This window comes from Hypanus sabinus, chromosome 3 (assembly GCF_030144855.1).
Source record: "Hypanus sabinus isolate sHypSab1 chromosome 3, sHypSab1.hap1, whole genome shotgun sequence".
Lineage (NCBI taxonomy): Eukaryota > Metazoa > Chordata > Chondrichthyes > Myliobatiformes > Dasyatidae > Hypanus > Hypanus sabinus.
Window position 1 is genome coordinate 58089826 of NC_082708.1, and position 19364 is coordinate 58109189.

A 19364-nucleotide genomic window follows, 5' to 3' on the forward strand; every position below is an offset into this window, starting at 1 on the left:
AATGATTAAGATATCAAGATAAAGAAAAGATCCTGAAGGTGGCTGCCCAATATGCCAGAAAGAAAAATAAGCCATTGATGATAGATTGGAAAGCAGTTCTTTTCTATCCTGATATAAGTTATGACCTTTTGAAGAGAAAGAAGGAACTTAACCCAGCGAAAAAAGTTTTATGGGAAAAGGGGTATAAATTTATATTGCGCCACACAGCAACACTGATAATTTTTTTGGATGATGGAAAAAGAAGATTTTTTTACTGATCATCGGGATGCAGAGGAGTTTGCACAAGAACTCCCAAATATTCACTAGACACAGTAAAGATTTAAAAGTGAAACTGATTAAAGATGAAGAAGGGGACACTGAAGTGAGTTGATGGACATTAAGGGCAGAAGAATATTTAAATATCTTTTAATTATATGATACAGGGGGAGAAAGGTAAAAATTTGAGAAATATTGATCAAGAGTAGTGATATTATTTTTTCTTATCTTATATATACTTTTTTCATGTTATGGGGGAGCTGGGGGAACTTCGGATCGATCGCTACGGGATTCAAGTGTGTAATCATGGCGTTTGCCACGACCCGCACAACAGAGGGGGGTAATGTGTTTTTTTTTCATTCACAACATTAGCAGGGGGGTTTTTTGTTTTTTTTTTCTTTATAATCTAGTTTTCTTTTATCTTTTGTTCGTTGCCTGGATGATCAGAGAGGAGACACATAGCAACATGGAGAATTTTTAAATAATTCCCCAAGGTACTATGAGAGTTGAAATATTATGTATTATTATAGACTGGAGTAACTCTGTTAAAAATAATGACTAATTTACTGATTTTTTTAAGTTTTAATGTTAATGGGCTTAATGGACTGGTGAAAAGAAAAAGAATTTTAACATATATTAAGAAAATGAAAATAGATATAGCTTTTATACAAGAAACACATTTAACAGAGATAGAACATCAGAAATTAAAGAGAGATTGGGTCGGAAATGTTATAGCAGCTTCATTTAATTCAAAAGCGAGGGGAGTTGCAATTTTGGTCAACAAAACTTTACCAATTAAAATACAAAATTTATTAATTGATTCTGTGGGAAGATATGTAATTATACATTGTCAAATCTTTTCAGAACTATGGACTCTCATGAATATTTATGCACCAAATGAAAACGATGTAAAATTTATACAGGAGGCTTTTTGAATTTGGCTGACGCACACGATAAAATATTAATAGGTGGAGACTTTAACTTTTGTCTAGACCCAGTTTTAGATAGGTCAACAAAGGTCGTTACAAAACCAAAAGTAGCAAAATTAACTTTATCATTGATGTAAGATTTAAATTTGATTGATATATGGAGAAGAATTAACCCAAGAGAAAGAGATTATTCATTTTATTCAAATAGACATAAAACTTATTCAAGGATAGATTTTTTCTTATTATCAGCGAATATTCAAGACAGAGTGAAAAATATGGAATATAAAGCAAGAATATTGTCAGATCATTCCCCCTTGATAATGACAATGATAATGATGGATAAGGAGGAATCGATTTACAGATGGTGATTTAATTCAATATTATTAAAACGTCAAAATTATTGTGATTTTATGAAAAAACAGATTTTTTTTAGATACAAACTCAACTGATTATGGGAAGCGATGAAGGCATATTTGAGAGGCCAGATAATAAGTTATACTTCTAAAATTAAGAAGGAATATACGGTAGAAATAGATCAATTGGAAAAAGAGATTACAAAATTAGAAAAAGAATCTCAAAGATATATGACAGAAGAAAAATAAAGACAACTTGTTAATAAGAAGCTACAATATAACACACTTCACACATACCGAACAGAAAAAGCAATTATGAGAACTAAACAGAGATATTATGAACTAGGTGAAAGATCACACAAGATTCTTGCTTGGCAGTTAAAAACAGACCAGGCTTCCAAAATGATAAATACAATTAGAACAAGTGTAAATAAAATTACTTATAAACCTTTAGAAATCAATGAAACTTTTAAAAAATTTTATTCTGAACTGTATCAATCAGAATCACAAAATGATATTGTTGAGATAGAAAGGTTCTTATCACAAATAACTCTCCCAAAATTGAATTCGGAAGAACGGAAGGGATTAGATGTGCCTTTTACATTAAAAGAGGTCGAAGAAGCTCTAGGATCACTTCAGAGTAATAAATCTCCAGGAGAAGATGGTTTTCCACCTGAATTTTACAAAAAGTTTAAAGATTTATTAATTCCTCCCTTTATGGAGCTAATACACCAAGCAGAAAGAATGCATAAACTTCCAGAATCTTTTTCGATAGCTATTTTAATAGTATTGCCAAAAAAAGACAGAGATCTTTTAAAGCCAACATCATATAGACCTATTTCTTTGTTGAACATGGACTATTCTATAAAATAATAGCAAACATGATTTATTTTTATAAATCCAAACAGGATTTATTAAAAATAGACAATCACCAGATGATGTAACTCAGTTACATAGCATAATTCATTTGGCACAAAATAGGGAAGAAATGAGTGTAGCAGTTGCTTTGGATGCAGAAAAAGCATTTGATAGATTGGAATGGGATTTTTTATTTAAGGTATTGGAAAAATATGGATTAGGACTATCTTTTATAAAATGGATTAAAACCTTAAATACTAACCCCAAAGCTAAAGTGGTGACAAATGGCCAAATTTCAACATCATTTCAGTTAACAAGGTCAACTAGACAAGGTTGCCCATTATCACCTGCTTTATTTATATTGGCGATAGAACCATTAGCTGAATTAATTAGAACTGACTCAGATATTATAGGTTTCAGAGTTAATCAGGAGGAATATAAGATTAACTTATTTGCTGATGATGTTCTGATTTATCTAACTAATCCATTACATTTGTTGCGTAAATTATCTTCTAGATTGGAAGAATATGGGAAAATATCAGGGTACAAAATAAATTGGGATAAAAGTGAAATTCTACCCCTTACTAAAGGAGATTATAGTCAATGTCGATTAATAACTCATTTTAGATGGCCGATAAATGGTATAAAGTATTTAGGTATAAGAGTTGATAATGATATAAAGAATTTATATAAATTAAATTATTTGCCATTATTGAAAAAAATTCAAGAGAATCTTGATAAATGGATGATGTTACCAATAACATCAATAGGTAGAGTCAATGCTGTAAAAATGAATATATTCCCTAGATTACAATATTTATTCCAAACATTACCAATACAAATACTGCAGAAATTTTTTCAAGAGTTAGATAAATGTGTGAGGAAGTTCCTTTGGAAAGGTAAGATGTCAAGGATATCGTTGGAAAAATTGACATGGAAATTTGACCTAGGAGGGTTACAATTACCAAATTTTAAGAATTATTACAAAGCAAATCAACTTAGATGTATTGCATCTTTTTTTGATGAAGATAAACCGGCATGGATTAGAATAGAATTAGACAAAATAGGAGAAAATATACCAGAAGATTTTATATATAAATGGGAATCTAAATGGATACGGGAAAAGACAGAATCTCCTACACTACAACATTTGATTGATTTATGGAATAAGATAAATGTTGATGATGAGATAAAGAAATCTTTATTAGCAAAGAGACCTTTAATTCAAAATAAACTTATCCCTTTTACAATGGATACTCAACCGAAACAAAGTCCACTGGGAATCTGTGGATCCTGGAGACCTGGTCCAGGACAACCTCTGTGGTCTCCACCACAGAAGGTAACTTCTTCAAGAAATGAACTTGCAGGCTTTCGAAAATTGATCGACAGCTACCACAATGACCGACTTCCCCTTGGATGGTGGGAGTCCCGTGACAAACTCCATGGAGATGTGTGCCCAACGTCTTGCAGGAACAAGTAGGGAGTGGAGGAGCCCTTGACGTTGGATACATGGTTCTTTGTTCGAGGTGCACACCTTGCATGCCTGCAGGTACTGCCGAACCTCTCGTCATTCCAGGCCACTAATACCTCCCTCTTTAAAACTCAAGGGTCCTGATAATCCCTGGGTGTGCAGTCATTCTCAACAAATGTCCCCATTGATGTATCTAGGACCAGATGAAACTTGGGACAAACAGCCTACCCAGAGGACCATTCTTAGGAATCGCCCCTTGCACTGTAAGTCAAGATGAATTCAAAGTGGTTAAAGAACAAAGCCCATCTGGCCTGCCTGGAATTCAGCCTCTTGATCTCCAGAACATAAGCCAGGTTCTTGTGGTTAGTCCAAACTATAAAACCCCTCTAGCCACTGATGCCATTCCTCCAAGGCTGACTTAAAACTGCAAGAAGCTCTTAAATCCATATGTCATACTTCCTCTCTGCTGGGGGAAGAGAGAAGAATGCACCTGGAGAAGAATGCACATGGGTGCAGTTTGCCATCCGAAGATGGCCATTAGGACAGGACGGCACCCACTCCGATGTCTGATGTGTCCACTTTCATGATGAAGGGGTCTGGGATAGGAGAAACCAAAATGGAAGCTGGAGTGAAAGTTTTCCCTCTCACCTTATCTCCTTGCCTGCCCATCACCTCCCTCTGGTGCTCCTTCCCCCTTTTCTTTCTTCCATGAGCTTCTGTCCTCTTCTAACAGACTCCCCCTTCCCCACCCCTGTATCTCTTTCACCAATCAACATCTGAGGTTTCACCTATCACCTGGTGTTTCTCTCTCCCCTCCCACCACCTTTTAAAACTACTCCTCATCTTTTCTTCTCCAGTCCTGATGAAGGGTCTCAGCCCAAAATTTCGACTGTACTCTTTTCTATAGCTGCTGCCTGGCCTGCTGAGTTCCTCTAGCATTTTGTGTATGCTGCTTGGATTTCCAGCATCTGCAAATTTTCTCGTTTGTGATTTTTCAGAGACGCTATCTTTTTGTCTTCGCCTTCGTTGATTTTCATTGGTTTGCTTCTTAGCTCTTCACTTGGTCTTGCTTAGTATTTGTACATGTGTTAAAAACTTTAAAATGAACCATCATTAAGAATTAAAATTCCTCACCATTCTTGACCCCGAAAAGAACCCCAAGGATCAGAAAAATAACAAGAGATCCTGCCCCCTATACTCCACATACCTTAGCTGAGGGAAACATCCTCCTTCTACCGCGTTGTTGAAACCTCTAAGAACAGTGTAAATTTTAACAAGGTTAGTCACCATTCATCTAAGGAATAGAGACTTAACCTACTCAATCTGCCGTCCTATTACTGACACACCATCCCAGGAAACTCCCCAGGAAGATAAAGACTATGGTGTGGATGTGCACTAAATTATCGCATTCTTCAAAGTTGTGGCTTACACTGTGTTCCCACCACACCCAAAATGTTAAGCCGTATTGAATTGTCAGAACAGTGTAATGAAACTATTAAACACTTTTCAATAGATGTGAGATAAAGAAGCCACAAAATAGAATACCTCTTGCACAATATCTTAGCAAAGGCAATGCCACAGTTGATGGTAAAAGATCACACTGAAAAACTGCATTTGTACAGCACATTTAATAATGAAAAAAATCTCAGTATCTGCATTACAACGGACATGTATAATCTTTGTTCAATAATACGTAAGGAAACACCTTTATTACTAATTAATGACTATTCTCTTAGCTTACTCTTCAAAACAAAATGTTATCTTCCTTGCTACCAGGCGAAAGAACTTGGACACGGTTCAATTTTCAATTAACAAAACTGTAGCATAAAATAGGGTACTACACCTTTCAATGGATTTGAAAGAATCTGTCAATTATTAACACAACAATAGCCGGATAGTTGCAAGAATTTACTCTCGTACTTTCATAAAATTTGATATACTGAGGCAATCATCATACTCGGTCTTACAGGACTGAAAACAATAAATCACTGACAAGATTTGAAAATATTCTCATTTTTACCTTTGATTTGCAAGGAATTCAAGTCTGTGGAAGGTATGACTCTGAATTTTGTTCTAATTGGTAGTGAAAATATTAAAAATAGACAAGACAAAACTAGAACAAAGCAAATCTGCTGAGCATGGTAACAAATTCTGTGGTAACACGGCAAGATCATAAAAACAAATGTGCTTTTTGCACCTCTTCATTTCCATTCTGCTTTCCAGTCACTACACAAGCTTTCAAAAATGTAGGTCATTTGTAATACCAGTTAAGCAATGGAACATAGGAATACAAGTAGGTCATTTGGCTCCTTGAACCTGTTTCCCCCACGCCTGGCTGGTCTGTAACCATACAAGTTCAAGTTTAGCTGACGTTTAACCATACACTTGTATACAACTAAACAAAACAGTATTCCTCCAGGCCAAGGTACAAAACAAAGGTTCAAGCATTATCTGCTGTCAAAGGATATAACTCTGAAATTCATCAGTTCTAAGGGTAGCCACGAAACCGAGAAAGAAAAGAAAGGCACGATCATCAATTCTCAAATCCCACCTCCCTGCAAAAAAAAAATACAAACAAAAATAGAACAGGCACATCAAACCCAATTTCCTCCTTCCACACACAAAAAAACAACAAAACGGATCAAGCACATCAACCCCTAAATCCCCCTGCCAAAATAAAACAAGATCAGGTGAAATAAACAGAATATAAAAACTAAAAGATTGAAAAAGAAGATTCTGTAGTCCGAAGTCCACTTCCAAAATGCAGGAAAAAACGTGGGCAACACTCCCCAGGTACAGCAGCAGGCTCTCCTCTCTACAGTATAGAGAAACTGACCTAATGGCAAGCAGCCGGTGCCCACCCTCTGCACTCACTTCGATGTCTCAATGTCTCGGCAAACAAGGGGAGATTTAATTGGTGAACTGGAGCCAAACATCGGCCTGCGACTCCACCCCTCCCCCACCTGCAGCCTGCCCATTGCGAGGTTCTGCCACACTGCTACTGCCTCCCAGAATTCTCTCAGAGGCTGCACAGCGCTAAGGCACCCTAACGATCTCCAGACAGCAAAACACAGGCTCCAACAGTTCCAGAATCACATCAAGATGAGAAACAATGGTAAAAGACATACGGGAAGTGAAAAAGATGCTTTCATGATCTATCCAGAAGATATCAACCAAGGGAGTGATGTATGCAGGCACCAACTTGACAAGATCTCTATTTTTCATAACACAGTACATAAATCACACACAGCACATATAGTTACGATAGCACATACAGTCACAAAATAATATTAGTAGAAATCGCTAAGTACCATGGCCTGAAGATTGATAGAGCATAGGATGTTCGCCTGGAGCCATGTTTCCACAACAACAAGTATGCAGCAGTTTCTCATCTCACACTCACTCATCCACAGACATGGGAAGCCCAATGGAGCAAATACTGGAGAGCAGCACCTAAGGGACAGTCAGCTTGCAGGGGTAACCCCCAACCCAGCATGGATTCTAGCACACCTGCAATGCTCTGGTCTCTCCCACTCTACCTCAAGCATCTCCTCTCCTGGGTGTTTGTAACAGGTGACTCTGCGACATAAGAGGCTGGTTAGCAAAACAACCAAGGCCACGCATCTCCCCTAGCCTGTGGTCTCACCAATGAACCAGACTTGCAGTATTCTACATTACCAACATCAGGATCTTGCAATCACAAAACTACCTTTATCTGCCCTATTCCATAGCACAGTACCTTAGCTTAACAAAAATCTAACAAACAAACATAAAAAATTAATGGCTGTATAAGCATAAATAGCCCTGTAGAGCTGTTCCAAAAGTCTATCATCCTTCATGTGCTGAGATGTTTTTTAACCTATTCCTGAAAGACAAGGCTCTTGTTTTTATGTTAAGACTTATCATCCAGATGCTCTAGCCAACAGAAATAGATCCTCCCATTTGCTTTAAATTCTTCTAAGTACAGTGGATTCAGGCTAATTGGAACATAGCGGGACCAGTACATCCTGGACCAATTAAGTGGCTGTTCCAATTAGCCAATGTTTCATGATAATAGTTTAAAAGGTATAACTATTTATTTACCATTTATTTCAGTAACAAATTATGTATTTAAATGAAATGCAGAACAATTAGAACATTACCAATATTACAATAGTATTGTAAAGCTGTGCATTGGTTCCTAATATTTATCTACAGAGGAATTCATTTAGTGTACAATGCCATGTGACTGTAAATGAATACCATCAGTGCAGACACCTAGTGCAGATAATGGACTGCCTTCATACAATGCTTTCGAAAATTGCATCTTCTAAATCTTCATTTTCATTGTAACATTGAAGATGATTATTGACGCCTTCAAATTCTTTGTAGTTCCTAACTTGTCAAAGTAGTGAAATAATTTCATTTTCACGCCCAGCCATTTCTGGCATCTCCAAGCCTAAATGCTTGAAATGGCAGTGAGTAAAATTCTGAATTATCTTACTGCTTATATCTCCCCAGCTATCAGTGATAAAAATCACTGATTTTTGATGACAATCACATGCAACTTATGTTATTTAAAACTGCTCTAAGCATGGTGTAGTTTCTATCTGCCGCACAAGTGCACGTGACTGACAATAGTTAGAAACTGTTCGACAACAGAGCCCTGTCCCAATTAAGTGGCATAGTGTCCCAAAGAGACAAAGGAAATCCAAGCTATTTTCTCAATTAGTTTTTGTTCTTTAAGAGTTGTCCCAAATAAGTGGCTGTCCTGATTAAATGATGGGTCAATTAACTGGAATCGACTGTTTCTTTAAAAAACCGAATCCATACTCAACCTACCAAGTTCTGGAGAGTGAAACTCGAATTTGCATATTAATTCATCATAAATTTAAATACTTCATGTTAAGATTAAATCAAATATCCAAAATAAAAAATATCATAAATTAAAAATAACATTTGCAAGTTCTGAATCATTGTCAATATTAGTTTCTGTTAATGTTACAATTCTGATAACACATTCCCCACTCTTCTTAGTACCAAGATTTGATACTAGATTTAGTACATCGATTTTGATATCCTTGTACCTATTTAAATGCACTCTTTTTACAGTGCTTGTAATTTATTGTTTGTTTTCATATAGAATATCAGAAGTAGGGTGTCCAACCTCAAAACTAATTCTGCCAATCAGTGAAACCGTGTCTGAACCAGTTCTGAAGACTCACCCCACATTCGTTAGTAACTTTGGTTGATGGATTTCTGTCAGTCTTAGACTTAGACATTAAAAAACATCTAACATAAATACACGAGTTCTAAATGTCCAAATTTATGAGTAGCCTATTAGAGGGCAGTAAAAATATGTTGATGATTGGGGTGGGGGACAGAAGGGATGATAGCTGGAATTACATACCACGTAACAGAAATCTTGCAAGTTTCAGCAGCTAAATTGGAAGAAAAGCTTTTCGTGTGATCAGTGAACTGACCAATAAAACAAAAATTAAATTTAAGAACTAAAAATGTTGAGGTGTAAAGTGGAAAACATATATTGCACTAATAATTTGCATTTAATTGTGTTTGTAAAACTTTGTCTGTTGTAAAGTCAATGACAGGATTATTTTGACATAGACCGAGATGACAATTCAGTCTTCTGGGCAGTTGAATCTAAAACTAATTTCAAATAAATCATAAGTAATAATCCTATACTGCTGCTTTGTCAGCAGATGAATATTAGGGCATTATAAATTCCAGCATTAGTGCCATTTAAACATGGCTGGATATGTGTGTGTCTGGTTATTATGTGACTGACATAAACTAAGTTTCACTTAAGTGACCACCAGTATCGATTTGGTTTGCCATTATAGCCCTCCACCTATGACCATTGTGCAGCTACTGTCAAACACCACCATCATACCTACACACTTACATTTTCTGCAAGACAAAGCAAAAGTCTGGACCAAACAATTACGTACTTACGAATTATGCTTTCAACTCAATGAATCTTCATTGGAGAAATTTGAAATGGAACCACTTCTGCAAATGTGGTCACGCGCTGCTTTCCTGTTAAATAACTGCATTATGCAGACTAAGCATGAGAACTCCTCCAGCATATCTGATCTCCCTTAGTTCATTAACTTTTAGTCTTCTACATGGTTTTTTTTTCTAAAATGGACACAGTTACTGATTCACATTTAGTGGGCTAAATGTTATGATGTTTCCTTTATCAAGCTTGCATGATGTATAGGTTTTTGAGCCAAAACAAACATGGATTTCCTTTCCGCCTGCATTGAATGTTCTCATTCTCCAAAGAGCAATTTTAAACAGACTGCATCATAGGTAAAGTACAAGAGCAAAACGTGCTAAGTCTCTAGTGGGTAAGAGTATGCATCTATCTGCTATGTTGATGTTGTGGTATCCTATTGAACAAATACTTCCTTCAATAAAAGAATGCAATGGAATTGTGGAAAAATATAGATGCCTTCCCATCTTGGTATTTAACATCTTGCTGTAGCATTTCAACTATGGATGCAAGTGGGAAACTGTGTACATATATACTCTGGATTCTGCTTAACTGGGTCACATCGGGACTGGTACATTTTGGCCCAATTAAGCAGCTGTCCCAACTAGACAAAGTTTCATGGAAATAGTTAAATAGTTCACATGGCCAACACTAGTTAGAAAGTATTCGTAACTGTCTCCTTCCTCTATTAAACAACTATTTTCTCAATTTAGTATTTGTTCTTTAAGATTTGACCCAAATAAGTGACAGTCCTGATTAACTGATGGCCCAATTATCCAGAATCCACTGGATAACCAATATTGTACTGGATAAACTGGGTTTTGGATTTAAAGTATATATTATACTCCAAAAATTAGGCAGCAGAATGATAAGCTACTGTCTCTGGAAATGGGCTTTTTATACTGATGCCCAGTTTTCCACTTAAGAATGACTGCTATAAGTAAATTGAGATAACCAAATAAATCATTTAATACCCCCACTGGTGCAAATTATTCAAATTAACTATGAAAATAATTACATAAGAAGCTTTAACAAAAAACTTATGAGTGGTGCTGAAGAAAATTAATCTGAGAATGCAATTTGAGAAATTTTTCTAGCTTGCATATTCAATGGAATCATCCAAAATCTGGAATTGATCAGTTGCTGATCCATCTCATTCAAATGAATGAATTAATTGTAAAAAATTGATTGTGATAAGTAGCTTTGGGACAATTCCTTTCCGTTTAAAAATTTATGATGTTTGTGTCGTGATTCTGTCTGTATGACACTGATGCAACCAGCAGAAAGTCAAACCCTTTGCAACTAGTGTAGGACCACCACAACCATCAGGCAGCTGCAACAGGAGATACCACTGCTACCAAAAGGCAGCCAAAGGAACGGCAGTTTCCATTTATGTATATTATGTGGGTGCGGCACTTAAAACTATTATCCTCTTAGTGACTTGAAAGTTCTGCAATAGAGACAGTTTGATAATTATAAAACAAAATAATTGAAATATAGAATAAGCTTCTATTTTCCAATGTAGTATTTACAAAAATTGAAATACTGTATATAAATTATAAACACCATTGAACAAATGTAAAAACGTAGGAGATAAATCCTAATTGCTGCCAAAAATTACTAGCTATTATTGGCCCAAGTCAATGTTAGCAAATAGCACAATGATTACCACAAAATCTGCACCATCTGTGAGGTGGTTACCCTTCACATATTTAACATAAATGTTATCTATACATCTAACCATCCTGATTTTAACAGATATTTCTGAATGTACTTACGTTTTGGAAACATTTTACAGAAGACAGTCATATGAAATTGATGTGGGATTGAACTTTCATTTTTAATGTACTTTCCCTTCACATATTTATTCTCATGACATACACTCAATAAGCCGATATCTTCCCATTATGCTAGTTTAAAAAACAATCCCATCTGTCTATTCCCTCATTGTTTTCCTGAAATCTATTCCATCATACATAGCCATCAACTCTACACCCAATTCTCAAACCACCCTGCTGTACTGGGGGAAACTTACAGTAGGCCATTCATCTACTCACCATTACATATTTAGCATGTGGAAGGAAACAAAACGAATGTGGGGAAACCCACATGGCCACTGGAAGAATATGCAAACTGCACAACTTGTGGTTAGGATTGAACTGCAGTTCCTGTAGTTAAGGCAGCACCTCCACTTTCTGCACCAGTATCACTTAGCATACAGGGCCACCAGTCAGAAAAAGCCACAGGATGCATAAATAGGAACAATTTTCTAGTACATACCTAGATCATAAGATATGGGAGCCAAATTAGGCTATTTGGCCCATTAAGTCTGCTCCACCATTTCATCATGGCCGATTCAATTTTCCTCTCAGCCCTATTCTCTTGCCTTCCCTCCATATCCGTTCATGCCCTGACCAATCAAGAATCTATCAACCACTGCCTTAAATATATATGAAGACTTGGCTTCCACAGCTGCCTGTGGCAAAGAATTCCACATATTCACCACTCTCTGACAAAAAAAAATCCTCATCTGTGTTCTAAGGCTGCGCCCTCTGATCTTAAGACTCTCCCATCTAGGAAACATCCTCTCCACATCCACTCTATCAAGGCCTTTCACCAATCAATTGGTTTCAATGAGGTCACCCCTCATTCTTCTGAATTCTAGTGAATACAGGCCCAGAGCCATCAAACGCTCTTCATACAAAAGCTATATTTCTAAGAACAAGGTTCTCTTAACCACAGTACCATGTCAGTATTATGCTGCTTTTATGGTCGAAGTTACAGTATATTCAAATAACTTACATCATCAATTACCCCAAAAAAGATAACACAATTTAGTTCAAGTACTATCACCCTCTTCAGCTATTATTCTGTTAACTGCATTCTCAAAAAGGCCAGCAAAACACAAACAGTTTAAGAATGTAAGGAAAATGACCAGAGTAGGTCATACATGCTCTGAAATTGGCACGTTTTAACTGGATTATGTTTGTCATTCACTCAATCCCACTTTCCTGCTTAATGCCTATCTCCGCTGAGAGCTTCAAAAAAATCTATCAAACACAAGCCTAACTCTGTCATCTCTAAACTCCATAGATTAGAGAATTCTAAAAACTCAGCCCTTAATATCCATAAGTTCCCAAAGTGTGGACTCTATTTGGGAGAAATGCAAGAGTAAATATTAAAATTTGTATCTGTTGAATGATTAAGATGTTGAAGTAGTTTTCTGTAACTTACTTGATTTTAGTAAACAGTTCTACTAATTTACTAAATCTAGCCAATTAGGTAAATTGTAATCCCATTGAGGAAAGACAGTTTATTAAAATTGTTAGTTTTTTTTTATTGTTTTCTCATAAACCCTGGATACTGATAGTAGTAGATAGGTGGAGCTATTCATCAATTGAAAAGGCAGTTCACACTTTCACTCTCTCCTAGCCTTAAATCAAATTGGTGAGTCAGGCAGCATCTGTGGAGTGAGATGAACAGACAAAATTTATGTGGGAGTCTCTTTATCTGGACTCATTTGTTTTATTGCTCTAGATTCTAGCATCTGCTTCCCATGCGTCCTGAAATATCTAGTATCCTGTTTGTGTAACAGTACAGATTAAAACCAGTTCCTCTTGGCTATGTTGCTTTTTGCCTGCCCACTCAATGTCCATGCCCCTTGCCTGCTATCCTGCATAGTAAAGAGAAAAATCCCTGGGAACTGGTCAGGGATTCTCTAATAGAGGAGGACAGTAATACGGTACAAAACAAGAGCTGCAAATTAATCGAGCTAGCTCAATCTACAGCTTCTGCAAAATTTTGCCAGTTCTTATGACTTGTTTCAATGGCTAAAGTTTTGTTGATGCAGCAAACAAGAACATATTGGAGAAATATCAGGAAGGAAACAGTCTTGCACTTAACAGCAATAAGACCATATTCCACTTCACTTTCTAATTGCTTTAAATGTAGACTCACAGGTGTTCTCTTATTTTCTTTAGGAACTTGAGACAAACTAAAGAATGTTATAGTGCAATGTTTAATTGCGGTCTGCATGACATCATAAAAAAGATTATTAACTTGTAATATCATGTCTATCTTCTCTCCCCACCCCCACCCCACCTCCTGGAGCATTGCAAGAATCATCAACCACTGCCTTGGCCTCCGCAGCTGCCTGTGGCAAAGAATTCCACAGATTCAAAAAAAAATTTTTTTTAATTTTTTGAAACTGACTAAAAAAAATTCCTCATCTGTATCGATGAAAAAGGAAAAAGAAGATTACTCAACCACAACACAAAAGCAAATATTTGGCTTTTAATGTTGGCAGCTTCCCCATTTGGTTATATTCCAACTGCCTGTGAGAACTCTTTCTTGCTTACTCCAAAGAAACATAAGTTGCCATGCTTACAAATTATAATAAACATTCCTGCTTTTTCAGTTCATTTTTGTTTAATATTATAGAAGACCACATACAAATGTGTCCTTTAGAAGGGTGTATAAACGAACAGTTATAACCTTCTTACATTTATATAAAGTGTATACCATCCAATAGTTCGGGGATTATTAGGAAGAATATAAAACAAGAGATATGCCTGGGTTTTAAGGTTACATTACAGAGTTAGTTTTGGAAAATACTATTGTATTCCTCAGAATGTTTAGGCTCAAAGAGTCACCTGGATAATCTTGTCAAGTTGAAGGAGCACTGACAGAATAAAGAAATTATTTTTGCTGTTTGGAGTCTCAGACCCCAGAACAAAGGCTTAGAAGTCTGGTCTGCCAGACTTCGATACATGCAAGAACACCAGGAAGCTGTTCCAAATCTGGAACTGTTCATCTTAAATCTGGAACTGATAAGCTCCTGTTAACCCTTTGTTTTAAAATACATAGGGAATAAACAGGCAAGACAAATCTAAATTAGCAATACTTCCAATGAATGGCAGAGGAGACTTGATAGATTGGCGCAAGTCTCTATCTGTGTTCCTATTCCAAAATTGGCAAAAGTCTTTTAAAAAGGACATTTGTTTTTCAATGTTTGAGGCCAGTAGTCCACTTGAAATCACTTTAATTTGTAGTTATGTTACAATCAACATGGAAGGAGCAATTGCAGTCTTTGATTTGGAGATTATCAGTCAACACTAAATTAATCTTTTGCTGAGAAATAATCATCCCATCTTTATAATAGTGAGAGAATTAAACAATATTTTATGATAAATGCTCTGTTGAATCAAAGAATGTATTGCTACCATGGATTATAATACAAATACAGTACAACTCAGCTACCCATTTCCAGCACTCATAGACTGAGCAACATAGGGTTAACATCACATTCTGCCAGGGCACAAATCTGGCCTTTATAGCCTAGTTCCCATCATATCACCAGACTTAGTTCCCAACATATCACCAGACTTCTCCTTTTCCTTATAGTCGACATAAAGAAAAATCCAGCAACTTCAGAGGTGTACAGCCATCCCTAAAGAAATGGTTTAACATTTCTGTAATTGTACAAAATATTGGTTATACTGCATTTAGAATACTGTGTACAATTCTGGTCATCATTCTACAGAAAAGATGTGGTATTCATAGGGAACGCTCAGAAGGGATACAGCAGGTGTTACCTTGGAATGGATGGCAGTAGTTATAAAGGAGAAATTGCAAAATCTTGGTTCATTCTCTCTGGAACATACACTCAGTAGCCACTTTATTTGAGTACCTCCTAACCCTAACAAAGCACCCATTGAGTGTATATTTGTGGTCCCCTGTTGCTGTAGCCCATCCACTTCAAGGTTCAACATGTTGTGCATTGAGATGCTCTTCTGCGCACCACTGTGTAATGTATGGTTACTTGACTTACTGTCACATTCCTGCCAGCTTGAACCAGTCTGTCCGTTCTCCTCTGAGTTCTCTCATTAAAAAGGTGTTTCCATCCTCAGAACTACCACTCACTGGATTTTTTTTGTATTTTTGCACCATTCTCTGTAAACTCTAGACTGTTGTGCATGAAAATCCGAAGAGATCTGCAGTTTCTGAATACTGACACCAACAAGTAAAAGTCACTTAGATCACATTTCATCCCCATTCAATGTTTGATCTGAATAACAACTGAACTTCTTGACCATAGAGCATGCTTTGATGCATTGAGTTGCTGCCACATGATTGGCTGATTAGGGATTTGCATTAATGAGCAGGTACAGGTGTTCTTAATAAAGTTCCACTCAGTGTCGGAAGTAGAGGGATCACCTTACAACTGTTTTCAAAATTATGAGGGGTGTAGACAAAATAGAGTCAGATTCCAACCCCTCTCCTGCCCACAGGACTGAGGAGCACAAAATACAAGAGAATCAATTTAAGATGAGAGGGGAGAAATTTAAAGGAGATTATTTTCATACAAAGGGTCCGAACAGTTCTAACTAGATGCCAGAGAAGGTACTATTATAACATTAAAAAGCATATCAGCAGGTACATGGAGGGGAAATAGTAGAGGGATACAAGTCCAATGAAAGCATTTGGGATTAGCACATGGATAAACTGCAGAAATAAGATGTCAGTTCTCTGCTATACATTTCTATGATTCCATGAACATACCAGCAGGAAAGCGGAAATCACCACTCATTGACCCTTAATGAAATTATAGAAATCAAACCTTTAAAAAAACCAAGGAATCTTAAAACAACACAGCTCCTTCTAAAAGCAGCAGATAAACATTAACAAAGTGGACTTTAAGAAAAAAAATGACTGTCCAGATCATGGACTTTGCGCATGCTCCGATAGTGTTCTCCATCAGAGACTGAGATCCAAATCAGTTCACTCACGGTGGAAATATACAAGAGGCCTTACACTAAATTTCTGTATGACTAGTGGTCTCTGCTGGGGTGAACAATAGCAGTCTTGCAATAAAGGTCCAGGACAATATCCTTTAATCCTGTAAAGTATGCAACACTTACCATTTCTCAGGAGCCAAATCTCTTTGAAGGCAAAAGTAAATAATGAAATTTATCATTTCCTCCACTTAACATTTAGAGCCTTTGTCATTTGATGAAAGGTGTCTTGGAAGATCAAAGCCATCAAACCAGTACTCTCCTGACACACAGGGTTGTAGTCACCCCCGCTCTCACATACCTGTCGCTAGGTTTCGAAAGAAACCTACAAGCTTTATCGCGGTAATTCCCATCACATACCAAGAGTGCTCTCAACGCTTCCTTAAAAATGCAACAATCGGTTTAACTCCTAGGGACCCGTGGATGCAGAGGATTTGGAAGGACAGCTTTGCCTTACTGATGTAATTATTAGTTTTCCACATGGTAGGGGAACACGACCGGGATGGCACGGAGCATCTCACGTGAGCAGAGATTAACTGGAAGTGGAAGGGCGAGCACGTACACAACCATGTACCCTAGTGATACCACCCAGTCGGGTGACAGAACCTGGGAAACATACCAAAGGTTCAGACACCTCCGGACCTTCTCAATTTTTTAAATATTTAAAGTGAAAGCGCCGAACTAAGCTGCCATTCCTGATTTTTTTCTCTCATTCTCTTTCAGAAACTCCTCCTGTTCCCAATCCGTATCCTGGGGTGTGCTGTTAAAAGCTCAACTTCCCCAGAAACTCCGGCCAACAGTTTCCAGCCCGAAATCTACACTTACCGTGTTCAGTTGGAACCGCCAGGCGTAACTGGACCCCGGCACCCCGGGACCATCGCCGAGATTAACAGAGATGTCGCAAGTTTCTTTCCGGTACGTCAGCCACTGCGTCTTGCCTTTCGCAAGCGGCGAGCAGGGATTTCGCTCACGGCCCCGGAACGCGAGTCTGTCACTGCGGTGTCCACCCACCCTTCCTCAACACAACGCGGGCTCGCCACACACTTCGCCCGCGAGATTTCCGAGATTGGCATTTGCATAACCTGTTTTTTCCCCACAACGAAGAATCATGTACCACCCATTTTTTCCTTCTAGTATAGTGTAGTTTCAGCAATGTTCTGGAAAAGTTATCTCAAATAACTGATGTTTCCTTTGTACTTAAAACAGTTCTGTATCTAAGGCTATTTAATTTTAAGGTCATTAGCATCTTTTCCACCATGGTTACTTACCACCTCTATACTAACACACACAAAATGACATAAGATTTCCAGTGTCTCTATGTTCACCATTTCTCTATCCACTTTTTGACTTTGCTTGAACTGAATATTGGATACAAAGAGACTGCAGATCTGGGACAACAAACTATATGCTGGAATAACTCAGTAGATTGAGCAGCATCAGTAGGAGGAAAGAAATTGTCCATGTTTCAGGTCGGAGCTCTGAATCAGGACTGAGAGTGAGGAGATAGCCAGCATAAAGAAGAGAAAGGGGTGCAAAGAAGGGATATCGGGGTGATTAGCTGGATTGAGAAGGATGAGTGAGAGTAGAGTTGGAACATTGTGGCAGGTGAATGATATTTGGAAGCAGATAAAGAGGAAATAAAATATGGAGCAAGGTGAAGAAAGAGTGCAAAAATAGAAGATGGTTGCTGAAGTAGATAAGCAGTGACACACAGAGCTGGATTCAGATAAGTAAAGAAGTTGAGAATGAGGAGAGATGACTCACAGTTGGAACCAGGTGATAGGGGAAAATCCTATATGTCAAATGGGTGGGTGTAATCAGGAAGGGGAAGGGGACAAAGATGGGAGAAGTGGGATGAGTGGAAAAGAGGACAAAAATGGGAGAGCCAGAGGATAGGGAGGGTGGGGGAAGAGAAAAGTGAGAGAAGTGTACATCTAAAATTGGAAAACTTAATATTCATGTGATTGGATTGCACAGTAGACTTCCCAGGCGGAGTATTAGGTGTTGCTCCTACAGTTTGCATTGGGCTTCATCCTGGCAGTAGAGAAGGCCAAGATGGACAGGTCAATGTGGCACTGGGGAGGGGAGTTTCAATGGTCTGCAACTGGATGGCCATTGTGGACTGAGCATAGAACCATAGAACATTACAGCACAGAAACAGGCCTTTTGGCCCTTCTTGGCTGTGCCGAACTATTTTTCTGCCTAATCCCACTGAACTGCACATGGCCCATATCCCTCCATACACCTCTCAACCATGTACCTGTTCAAGTTTTTTTTTAATGTTAAAAGTGAGCCCGCATTTACCACTTCATCTGGCGGCTCACTCCACACTCCCACCACTCTCTGTGTGAAGAAGCCCTCCTCCCAATGTTCCCTTTAAACTTTTCTCCCTTCACCCTTAACCCATGTCCTCTGTTTTTTTTCTCCCCTGGCCTCAGTGGAAAAAGCCTGCTTGCATTTACTCTATCTATACCCATCATAATTTTATACACCTCTATCAAATCACCCCTCATTCTCCTATGCTCCAGGGAATAAAGTCCTAACCTATTCAACCTTTCACTGTAACTCAGTTTCTCAGGTCCCGGCAACATCCTTGTAAACATTCTCTGCACTCTTTCAACCTTATTGATATCCTTCCTGTCATTCAGTGACTAAAACTGCACACAGTAGTCCAAATTCGGCCTCACTAATGTCTTAAACAACCTCACC

At 37.7% G+C, this 19364-nt stretch overlaps 1 protein-coding gene across 4 annotated transcripts in view; it reads right to left on the minus strand.

The window, feature by feature from the left end:
• The window catches only part of LOC132391358 (interleukin-1 receptor type 1-like), a 55838-nt gene extending 38223 nt beyond the window's left edge, over positions 1-17615 (minus strand). The window contains exon 1 of one of the 4 annotated variants that reach the window (XM_059964427.1): positions 17481-17615. Coding sequence is in view for 1 of the 4 variants with exons in the window: in XM_059964430.1 (XP_059820413.1) it covers positions 16957-17008 (52 nt within the window). In the remaining 3 variants the exon portion in view is untranslated. Of the gene's footprint in view, positions 1-5886; positions 6209-16956; positions 17024-17480 lie in introns of those variants that run through there. The other 3 variants (XM_059964429.1, XM_059964430.1, XM_059964428.1) reach the window with 3 other exon arrangements.
• Between the last annotated feature and the right edge of the window lie 1749 nt (positions 17616-19364).